Source organism: Poecilia formosa, unplaced genomic scaffold, assembly GCF_000485575.1.
Source record: "Poecilia formosa unplaced genomic scaffold, Poecilia_formosa-5.1.2 Scaffold66, whole genome shotgun sequence".
NCBI classification, from domain to species: Eukaryota; Metazoa; Chordata; class Actinopteri; order Cyprinodontiformes; family Poeciliidae; genus Poecilia; species Poecilia formosa.
Genome location: NW_006800005.1, coordinates 347,791 through 359,650, shown reverse-complemented (window position 1 = coordinate 359,650; position 11,860 = coordinate 347,791). Strand labels below are relative to the sequence as shown.

At 37.7% G+C, this 11,860-nt stretch overlaps 1 protein-coding gene across 1 annotated transcript; it reads right to left on the bottom strand.

Annotated features, from left to right (window-relative positions):
- Positions 1 to 2,119: 2,119 nt before the first annotated feature.
- Positions 2,120 to 10,392, bottom strand: hprt1 (hypoxanthine phosphoribosyltransferase 1). The gene is made up of 9 exons (XM_007554729.2): positions 10,166 to 10,392; positions 6,627 to 6,733; positions 5,404 to 5,587; positions 4,474 to 4,539; positions 3,728 to 3,745; positions 3,559 to 3,641; positions 3,427 to 3,473; positions 2,320 to 2,396; positions 2,120 to 2,205 (listed from the first exon to the last, which is right to left on the bottom strand). The coding sequence occupies exons 1-9, from the start codon at positions 10,190 to 10,192 to the stop codon at positions 2,158 to 2,160; spliced, it is 657 nt and encodes a 218-aa protein (XP_007554791.1). The 5' UTR covers positions 10,193 to 10,392; the 3' UTR covers positions 2,120 to 2,157.
- Between the last annotated feature and the right edge of the window lie 1,468 nt (positions 10,393 to 11,860).

Sequence of the window (11,860 nt, the reverse complement as noted above, 5' to 3'; positions counted from 1 at the left end):
TTAGCACGGCTGTCCAATGAAACCGTTCCATTTGCCGGTGTGACACCAAATACTGTGGGCTGAAAAAAAGAAAAAATGTTGGTGTCCCCATTTATGTAGCTAATAATCCTACAAAAATACAATAAATCAGAATACTCTTGTCAATAGCTGGAGAATTAAAAAATTACACATATTTTGTTGTTTCAAAGTTTAATTTTAAAGCAGGCACATAAGTTTTCTACGTTTAGTTTCATCTGAACTAATACCGCCAGTGTATTTTTGTTGCGAGAGACCAACATAAAGTAGCGCATTACTGTGAATTGGACGTTAGACGACACTTGGGTTTTCTTTCCCCCTTTTTAAAGATAAAAATCTGCAAAGTTGTATTTCGGCTCCAATGCATGCTTCATGCCACCATCAACATCATTATGGCGTGCTCAGGGTGAAATGCAGAGACTTTCTAACACCAGAGGTACAAAAATTATACTCAAGTAAGAATATTATAATATTCTTACTTGAGTAAGAATATTACTCAAGTAATATTCTTACTCAAGAATACTTTTTTTTATAGAAAGTACGGCTACTTTCTATAAAAATAGAAAGTAGCCAAATAAAAGTTAAAAAGTATTTGTTTTAAAGGCTACTCAAGTATTGAGTAACTGATTGTTGCCTCTGACTTTTTTTTTTTTTTCTTCTTTTGAAAGCAGAGTTCAGGTGTGTGTTTGGTCATTTTTTGGTTGAAACAAGCTTACTCTTCATTCAGTGAAGTTAACAGTGGGTCAGTACAGCACAGCAAAAACACTTCTAAAAGTAAATTTTTTTCCAAAAAGCTACTCCAGTAAATGCGACAAGTTACTACCCAACTCTGTCCACCATACATCAGGTTTTCAAAGCAGGCCAAAAAAGTTTAAAAAATAACCTGATAAGAGTACCTTCTTACACAAATTTGCAGTCTTATTGGTTTCTGCCAAGCTTAGATGTGACCTCTCATATGTTCATCAATGGTTATTTTGTTTTATAACCCCAACATCGTAACCCACCACAACAGTAATACTTTTTTGCAAAAAAAAAAAAAATGCTTGGGACCTTTGAAAATCTTAAATAATTTATCAAGAGGGCAATAAAAGTTGAAGCTTTCAATAAGTTTTTTTTAAAGAGTCATTCATGAAGGGTATCCTGTAGCAGCCTTTGTTTCAGTTGTTTAACGGATGCCTCTGACTGAAGACATGCAGTCGTAGCATTAAGGTGCATTTTGAATATGTAATTAGAAACTATAACCCTTGAACAGAAGTGCACGAGTCACAGGAGGGGGGAAAACATTTAATTCTCTGTGCGGAAAAGTTCAGGACTACAGCAGACGTGAACAAGAACGTTTATTGTGACGTTAACCAAACAAGTACAATCTCAGACCCCGTTTAAAACCCCTTAACACTCACCCCCAGAAGCATCTCATCATTTTTCACCTGTAAACTTTAAAGGATGCTTCGCAGTATTTAAAGTCCCCCCATCTATTAAAAAAAATTAAAAAGAATTACAGGCAGTATATGGAGAAGAATTTTACAGTCCAACAGAGGGATATTTGATCTTTAGCATGCCGTTGGGGACAACAGCAAACAGTTAGGACTCATTACAACAAGCAACGTTTCAAAGAAAGTCTTTGCACATATGCCAAAGAAGAGTTCAGGTTTTGTTCAAGATGGACAAAAATGATAATAAAAAAAACATTCCAGAAATAGTTTTGTTCTCTGTAAGAGCGCCAACCAAACGGCTGCAGAAAGTTTCTGGTGAAAGCTGAGTTGCAATAAAAAGCGACGTTTCTTTTAAAACAGGAGGCTGAAAATCTTTTGGTAGCTCAATTGTTAACATTTACGCTAGCAGCATTTCCCTGAATAAATTACTCAATTAAAAAAGACAACATTAAAAAATATCAGTGTGGGAACATTAAAGCGTCATGCTAATTTGTGGTGGGCTCGTTTCTATCTTAAGGCAATCATGTGCAGGTGCGCGGCGATGGAAACAGACCGGCAGGACCACCGCCTCAGCGAATCCTCTGGGACCCTGAGCAGGCTCAGCGTTCATTATGACACAACATGAAACAATCAGATACAAAATGAATTGCAAAGGGGGGGAAAAAAATTAACCATACATTTAAAAAAAAAAAGTGTACTGAAGTGCCTCTCATGCCTTGTACTTCTCCTTCCCTGTTTCACTAATCACGCAGATATGCTGAAATGGAAAAACAGGACCGTAAATGTTGAAGCATATCAAACACATTTTTCCTATTTTTAAACACAAACGAAGCCACTAGGCTCCTTTTGTTTACATTTATACAATACTCACGTTCAGATCTCTGAAGTACTCGTTGTAGTCTAAAGCATATCCCACCACGAATTTGTCAGGGACCTCAAATCCTACAACTACAGCAAAAAAAAGAAAAAAAAAAGAAAAGAAAGAGAAAAACAATTTTTCTCAACTGTGGCTAGTATAACAATTGACACATTATTGAAAGTTTATGATGTACAATTTAACAGGAAAAAAAAAACTTACACATTATTTAGATGAACTGATTTTAGAAAAACAGGGGAACTAAACTATTGTATCTGTTCACATTGTGGAATGTAAACCCATAACCGTCTGAGTAAACCTCAGACAGCCAGTGGAAGTGAATTCAGGGTGTAAATGTGTGAGCTGTGCTTCCCCTCACTCGTACGTTTGTAGTTTTACAAAAGGTCTGCAAGGTTTAAGACATTTAAATAAATGAAACTGACAATAAATTATGTCAGCACAACATAAAACTGAAAATATATATTTTTTTTAAATATCCAATCTTAAAGAAATCTACAATCCTCTCCTGTTTTCCAGGTTTTCCAAGGACATCCTGGCATTCCCAAGCCAGCTATGAGATTCATTTGTGACGGCAAAACTTCAAGACTTTATGTGCAACATTTCTAAACTGTAATCTAGTTTGGTTTTTTTATCTTGCTTTTGAAATAAATGGCTTCCTCTCCTCTGAGCGGCCTTTCAGTCCATGTCCGTACAGAACATCATATCAGAACATATCAGTCACCATCTTAAAAAGGCATTTTGCTTTTGTCCCTAATGACTAATAACACAGTGATCTTACTTCATGTACATTTCTAAATTTGAAGAAAGGAATTAATGAACCCTTTTTCACCTGCATTTTTGTTCACATTACAGATCCAAGAAGCAGATCTGGCTGCTACGCTGATCTTCTTCCCTCAGCTGTGTTTCAGAAACTAAATTGCGATCCAATATGGTTTACATAAGGATTGGAGCAAACTTTCATTTTTAATCACTCTGCTGTTTGGGATCTTCACTGCCAGACAATCCTTAATGTTGGGAAAATTAACTAGTCAGTGTTACGGCACTATACGACAAATCCTCACATTTCCAAACTGTAGCAGCTGAGTGAAGAAAGTCACTTACAGTCCGGTCGGTAGCCAACACTCCGCGGCGTTCTCTTCACCAGCAAACTAAGAGCAAAGCACCAATTATTAGAAAGAAGAAACTGCTGTGCAGTTTACACGTGTTGGCATTAAAAGGAAGTTGTTCGGGTACCTTGCTACTTTAACCATTTGGGGATTGTACTGTTTGAGTAGCTGCAATAACGTCTTCATTGTCTTGCCCGTGTCAATTATATCCTGAGACAAAGCATGAGAGGAGCTTATGAAAGTGGTATCAAAGAGGCCCTTTGCTTTATTACAGGATGAGAGAAGGAAGACGATACCTCCACAATTAGGACGTTCTGTGCAAAAGAGAAAAAGAGAATGTTAATGTTTAATCACGTAATTTGCGTCCGTATCAATCTGTTGTGGCAATGTGATGCTACTTGCTACAAGCGGAGTCAGTGAAAATGTGTGGAAGCACACAAAAATTATATGGATGTATTAAACTAAAACATACGGCCAAGTTACACACATGACAAGTAGTTTATTTTGGTAAGAGAGATTTTAAAGTGGTGACGATTTCAAGCAAATTTGTAATTTCAAATGTAGATTTTTGAAATGCATTCTCCTCTTTCATCAGATTTACTAATTTGTGAACACTTGTGTCAGAATTATGCTATAAGCAGCACAAAGATATACTGAATACTGATGTTAGACAAAATCAAAGTTCATAATTCTAGTCCTTTCATACAAAGGGAACGTATACAAACGTAAAAGAGCTGATGGGCAAATTATACAGATGTGCATCAAAACTAAAGAAGACCCTGTAGATTTTTCTCTTCACCACAGAATTATTTGATCCTTTTCATGCGCTTTACGCAAAATAAAAATAAAATACATAAGGGTTTGTTCTGCTGATATGCTCACTTGAGAAATGTGATCAGGTATCAGGATGAAATTTGTGGTTGGATCGTGAGAAAATGTTTGAAGGCTATAAACACATGCATCGTATTGTACATTTAGAAATGGTAACAATAATCCTGGGCAGTGCCAGAAGTGCTTTTAATGCTCTCTTCTCCATACTGACCTTTCCTGTCAGAGTTGACAGATCGTCTCCTCCGATCACTTTGATTTCACCGGTCGACTGGTCGTTCTGTAAGGATGAGAAGACTGGTGAGCTAACTGAGTTACCATGATGTCACAGAAGCTGGAAGTACAAGCAAGAATCAGTGCTTGTCCAGGTTGAAACTGTTTAAAACTTTATCCAGTATGTTGATAAAACATAAATGTTGTTGCAACTCATTTAATTAAAGAGTATTGTTAAAATATATTAAATAAATTGAAGTTCCTGGGGCTGGCAAAGAGCAATCCAATCTGTTGCCTCAAAATAATGCTGAAGGGTAGGACAAGGAAATACTCATTTATAACTTTAAGTAGAATTTAATTTGAACCCGCTTTACTGTGGATCCATTTGAATACAGGGCATTAAAAAGAGGAACACAGCATAATAATAATGATACTTAAATGGCAAAAAAATGGGAAAGCTATTAACATCATCCCACAAATTGACCTTTTAATAAATCACTAAAACCATATAAAATTCTGCAGAGATTTGTATGAATTTCTACAATGTCAGTGTTAATGTTTTACGCTTGCTATTATCTGAATTACTTTACGACACAGAGACTGTGTAAATCCTAAATGACAAAGGTTCATTTGAATTAGTCAGTACAAGGGATCTTTGGGTTTATGTTGGAGATGTTCTATTTTTTTTTTAGTTTTTGGGGGGGTCAAATGACTGAACATCAAATGAAAACGTGTGATTTTGATTGTGAGTTTATTTCATGCTGCAATTTATTTTAATCACACAGTTTCTGTGCAGCCTCCTGGGAAACCCTGGGCGACCTTGACCAGGCCACAGATGAGCTGGAGAAACACCTCATGTACTGTTTGCAATCATGATTCGAGCTGCTACAGATGTAAACAGCGGCTAACAAAGGGTGAAGCGATACATTACACAGTAACTCTTGAGGCGAATGAAGTCCACTGTCATGGGGATGGAGCGGTCACTGTTCCTGTTCAGGGCTTTGATGTAGTCCAGCAGGTCTGCAAAAAACTTGTAACCCCCTTTAAGAACGCAAAGGGCCACGATGTGGTGGCCCCCCATTTCTTTCATGATCTCCCTCGCCAGCCTCTCCGTCCTGAGATAACATGGGGGGGGAGACGGAAACACAGTCAGGATTATCAGCTCCGTTTTGTGCAACCGTCAGCCAAAATTCCTCTTTATTTTCCACTTGCTACAACAGGAACAGCTGTCTTATCTAAAGGGGGACAAAATCTTCTTAAGATATGAGAAACTGTATTTGTGCCTTGCAATCGTAGTCTCTCCTCTTAAGCAATGAAATGTTTTATGTTTCAATCACAAACTTCCCTGACAGAAAAGTCAGCAAGAAAAAAAAAGATACATAGAAGATACAAGATTAAATAAGAAAATTTAAGACCTGTGATTATCAAATTAAAGGCCATCTTATTTTTTTAAATGAGACATTCTGACATTTTAAGGCCTTAATTTTAGATACACAAATGTAAGACTTTTTAAGGATGCTAATTAAGAGTAAAACAAGACAAAGTACAAATACATGGCAACATTTTTAAATTTCTAAAACTATTGAAAAAGATTTTCCTTCTGCTTCTAAATTACCCACTAACTTCTATTGGTTCGTCTTAACATCCCAACAAAATACATGAAAGTTTACGAAAGCTTCATAACAATGTATAAAAACTTTATGTGGTATGTATAAAATTACAAGGCATTTTGTATTTAAGTTTGCAGATTTACCTCTGAACATAGCTGATGAATATAAATTACAACATAGATAAGAAATACTGTAACCTGATGTTGCAAACGAGAAACTATGTGATAGACTGATGTCTATGACAGACAGGCTCTGCAGAGAAAACCAGATAAACACTCTGATCTGAATTCTTTTGATAGGTAACACAGAAATTCAGGATAAACTTGAGAAAGGAAACCAAGTGGAAGTAAGTCAAATGGTTGGCTCAAGGGGAGATTGTCACACTGTTGGAAACAAACATTTTAAAGATGCTCTGTCTTCTTGTTCTGTGCAAAAGGGGCTATAATCTAACCCACAATCTAAACAGAGCAGCCACCTTTAGTTGACCTTGTAATTTACCGCTTTCATCGACTAGTTTTGAGTCGTTACGAACAAGGTGACCCACCTGTCCAAGATGAGTCCGTGAGGAATATAAACCCTCTCCAAGTCGGCAGCGTAGTGCTTGGGTATACAGAAAAGATCCAAGTCGTAACCCTGCTCCTCATCGCTAATCTGGAAACAAACAAACAAAAAAACAAACCTAAGAAATGCTTCAAATCTTTGAAGTTGTTAAGCTATAAAAGATCATCCACCAGACAGATGGCAGTAAAACCTTCTGTTTTACAACTCAGACAGTTTATCAATCACTAAATAGAGGACACGACCCATTTGTTAAAGATTAGCAAGTAACCGTGATCCACGGCGCTCAAAAAGAGGGCCTTACATTTCCAGACATCCTTCTACCTGCTCACTGCTCAGGGTTTACCTTTGAAGAAACACTTTGTCCCAGAGAAAAACATGTCACCAGCTCTGCCGTATTCTCTGAAAACTCCTATGATGCTTCAATCCTTTTCCAGTTACATTTTAGAAAATTGAATTTCCTGTCGGGGTCAATCGGTAGACAGAATAACTGGAATCATGTGACACTGGGAAGCGAGTGTGAGAATGATGGGATGCGGTTCTGCAAAGACGCAGCGTGGAAGTGGAAATCTTTAAAGCACATTAGCTGATGCAGCTCCTAGCAGACCAGATGGTGCATGCTAAACTACAACGGCTGCAGATCATATTTGGATTAAACCCATTCAGCTACAAAAAAATAACGACTGATTAACCCAGATGTTCTGATGGTCACATGACCTGAGATTATATCTACAATCATTGATCTGAGGTCACAAGAGCAAAAAACTTTAAGTTTGTGGTTATACTGAGAAACTTGGTGCCATTTTAAATCTGGTGTGGCAGAGAAAAAGTCCTGTGTCTACAGATTTGAAGCAAACTTGCTGTTCAACCAGTGGTTCTGTTTTGCTTTCCAGCACTAATCACAATCTGAACTGCACTGACCATTTCTTGGAAAAAAGAGAACTGGATATTTGTTTGACTTTCTTCCAGCGTGGGGCTCGTCACAGCGCCCTAAATCAAATATTACCGAATGATCTCATCCCACACGGCAGGACTTTGTGCTCTGAACATAAAACTACACGGTCCATTGCATGTCGAAAGCATTTCTGATCCATAGCATCCTAAATAGAGTTCAGCCCGAAGCAAACTTTCAAAGACAAAACGAGCCCTGATTCAACCAAAGGGGCGTACGAGTTCAAATATCTCAAGCTCAGAGCGCTACGACAGTATTAGCTGAAAATTTATGTTCATCTAAGTACACCAAGGCAGGGTTTAGCCCAGAAAACCTGCTAAGCTCGGTGCGCTAAGCTCGGTGCGCTAGGCAGTCATTCATGCCATGTTTTTGAGTTGAAAAATGTTTAAAGTTGACAAGAAAATATCACTTGTTAGTAATACATTATTGGGAGACTGGACAATTAATACCCAAACACTAACTATAAAGTCTTATAAAAGGCAATGACTAAAAAAAAAAAAAACTAAAATAAAAAACTATGCTAAGCCTGGTGGGGGCACAAGTAAAGCCTGGTGGCCCACCAGGCTTATAATACACTGTGGGAAACCCTGCAAGGATTTAATATATTCTGGTTTCAACAGTGATAATGCTGTCCGTTATGCCGTAACCGTCAGGTAAAATCGTGGTAACAAGATGCCAAAGAGAACTGCCCCTTCCCTACCTGTTGCTGGTCAGTTTGGAAAACGACGGCTTCTGAACCTTTTTTACTACAAACTGTGGCGATTTGGGGATATTTCCAGTCATGACAATATGGACAGTTACGATGTGGAAACTAAAAAGAAAAAACTTTAAGGCTTAATTAATTGTACAGGATAAACTTAATGAGACACGCATCATTCAATGGATAGTTAAAAATATTTTTAAACTGTTAATATTATGACTAATATTCAAAATACTGACTCCTTCTTGATTTTTTAAAATCATATTTTATGTTAGACAGTTTTTTGTAAATACAATAAAATTGTGATATTTTTACAGACATTAAGCTGTTTAGACAAAGACTTCACATAAACATGCTTTTTCTTTTTAACCTTTTAACCCATAGGTTTAACTTAAAGTACCTAAATATCCATTTAGATTCAGTTCAGAGTTCAACATTTTTTTCTCTTGTGTCAGATGAAGTGATTTACAAAGCAGTGGTAAAAACAATAAAGATGAACTAAAAAAAACACAAAAAAGATGTCCTACTTAATTAGGATTAAAAGACAGTAAAAATAAATGAATGTTAAGTAAAATGACTGGTGCATTTTACTTAGCATCCATTTATTTTCCTATTCCTATTATTACTTATTTATTATTAATTCCTATTATTATTTACCTTTTCCTGTCTGTTACAGAGCACTAGTTTTGTGTAAAGTCTGACATGCCTGTTCTGAATGTGAAAGATCTTTTTATTTTTTCGAACACAAAGAAAACAAATGTGTTGCAATAATGTGGTTTTTATGTGCAGCAATAAAAGAAAATGTATTATAAACTCATCTCGTTATCCATCGTCCCTTGCATGTATCCAATTTTCACTCAGAAAACGGCATCACGGTTCATGCAGTTAGGTCTTAATTTTGATACATTTAATGAGTAGGTTAAATAAATAAATAAAAAAAATTAAAATGACAGATTTTCTGTATTTTACCAGTTGATCAACAAACTGAGATGATCAAAGACGTCAATTAGGATCTCTGGATGACTTCTTCCAGAGATGTCTTCATAGCTTTAAGTTATGAAGACATGCCTGTGAAGTTGTTTTTCTATTGGTTTCCATGTGATGTGTGTCTAAAGGTTTCCAGGGGCATCCTGTCCAATGCCCCAGAAGTCAATGTGTTCATAGTTTTCCTCCAATCAGAAGTCAGTATGCTGCATTTTGATCAACTCGCTGACTGTTCAGCATTTTTTTTCTCTAGTTGTGTGGGATGAAGTGATTTACAAAGCAGTGGTAAAAACAATAGAAAAACAAACTTAAAAACTTAAAACTGCATTTTAACTGTTTAGAAAATATCGGAAGAATTAAAATAATCAGTATTAGATGCATTGGAGTCAGTAACCATTGTCTGGATTGTCTTTATTTAGGGTGAAAACACGAGAATGCCGCTGCACATCAATAATTACAATACCTCGGTAAATTATCCTAATTATGAACCAAATGCACCTACTTGACTATTAAATAAAGTCTTTCTGAACCACGTCCCTCTGTTACTAGGTGTAACCATATAAACAGTCTGATTAACTCTAAATAATTGTGTAATTGCACAATTACAGCTGCCGACAAGCGCAGAGACCCACACGTTTTGTTTTGCGACTTTACGCTGAACCGTATCCTATCTACGTCACCGAGCTGAACGTGGACAGCGCGTGCCTGTCACCAGCCGCAGGCCACGCTTTTAAGGATTGAAAATGAAAGGACAGATCGTTAAATTGTACAATGCAGTACACATTCAGTGAACTCTGAGTCTCAGTACAGTGTGCTACTCCCCTGGGCTCAAACAGCGGTAACACCCGAACGCCTACCGTCTCTCATTTCACTAGAGGGAAGAACTCACCACAACACAGGAGCTCGATGTCGCCATGTCAGTGTCGGTCCCCCAGCGTTGAAATGCTAAATGTTCTACCTTGGTCTTCTGCTAGAGAAGACAACAATTTTATGCTCGGGTTAATTTCACAGTCTCGTCAGACACACATGGAGGTGAGTGAACCGTAACAGAGCTCGTGTCTTTCCGGAGCTTCTCTGTAGCTTTGCTACCCGTCCTGCGCAGGAGCCCCGCTAGCCAATCACGTGTGAAGAAAAGACTCGGCCCCGCCCCTTTGCGGCGAGGTTGGGGAGGGTTTCACGAGCTAAAGAGCGCGAGGCAGCTTTGACTTTCCAGCTGCGCGAGGTCAACAGATTTCCGAGTTGTTTTCATGAGTAAAATGGTAGATGTGGTTTTAAATAAAACCACATCTTTGATTCGTCTGACCAGATTACAGAAGCGGTTAAAGCCTCTTCTATAAAATCCCACTGCAAACATAATGCATAGTCGAAATGAACATATTTAAAAGATGTAAAATCAACATATTTTATAAGTAAGAAGCATTTAGAAGCAGATAAGACTCAGACCCTGTATAAGCAAGAAGCACTTACACATAGGAATACAGTTAAGTTAAAACACAAAGTATGTTATAAATTAGCATAATTACATAAACAAATTAATCGAGTCAAAACTATTTAACCATATAAGCTCGGGTAATTGTTGTGCTGTTCGTGGCTGTACCTTAATAGTCAGACCAAGTTTAATTTGTGGCAGCAACAGGTGAACATATGCTCCCAAAACAAAGGCGGTCGTTTTCATCGCCTACCGACAGAAAAGGAAACAAAAGGAATTTGGCGAAAAATTCTGAACTTGAACAGAGAACCCAGAAATGCTTTACGTGTGCTCATTTCATTGTGTGGATAGAAAGCCCAGGGAAGAAAACCCGTATCTGCATCCGAAGCAACCGAGTCAGTGAATTAGCTAACTTTGCTAGTGCGGGTTATTTGCGGACATTTCTTCAAGTTGCCATCGGGGAGGGATGGCAATATTGCCGCTGGTGTTCCCACATATTTTATAGCCTCAAAGCTCTGACTAAGACGGTTAGCGAGTTGCTAACATGTAAACAAATGGCGGTTCCGGTTAGCAGCGGAAGTCGCACCCATAAATCACGCAAAGCCTCATGGTGGCTAGGTATAAGGTGGATACAGATGAAACTGTGATCTCCGAACTGCGCCAGGCCACTGGAGAAGATCTCTGAACCGCAACAAAATGAGGATCAGCAAGTGGAGAAAAAGCTGTTTACGGAACCTGAATATGAGAAAAGGAGAAAGGCAGCATTGAAAGCTGCCGTTGAACTTGAACTATATATATATATATATATATATATATAAAAGTACTTTCCTCTGTATGACATTTGTCCTTTTTTTAAATCCTACAATTTTAAGATCATTTTAAGTTCAGTGTTCTGAAACCGTAAGAGCACATTTAAATGTAACTTGATTGTTGATAAATATAATTTATACTCTGGAAGGTTTGGGGTGGATATTGTGTCTGAGAATTTGAGCACTTTCAGGGGCCCGCATAGCCTTTTGCCTCAGATGCAAGAATATGTTATATTTCCACCAATAAGTAGTTCAGAGTGGTCAGCAAATAACTAGCCTGGCCATTGCCTTCCTACCCATTTCTGCTTGATTCAAATCTGGCTTACATCTCAGTGTGGGCTTCATG

Coding starts and splice junctions, on each gene's coding strand:
- hprt1 (XM_007554729.2), bottom strand. CDS start 10,192: ATGGCGACATCGAGCTCCTGTGTTGTG. Junction 4,540..5,403: donor TTCGCCTCAAGAGTTACTGT/GTAATGTATCGC, acceptor TCATCCTTACAG/AACGACCAGTCGACCGGTGA. Junction 2,397..3,426: donor TGTTGGCTACCGACCGGACT/GTAAGTGACTTT, acceptor TTTTTGCTGTAG/TTGTAGGATTTGAGGTCCCT.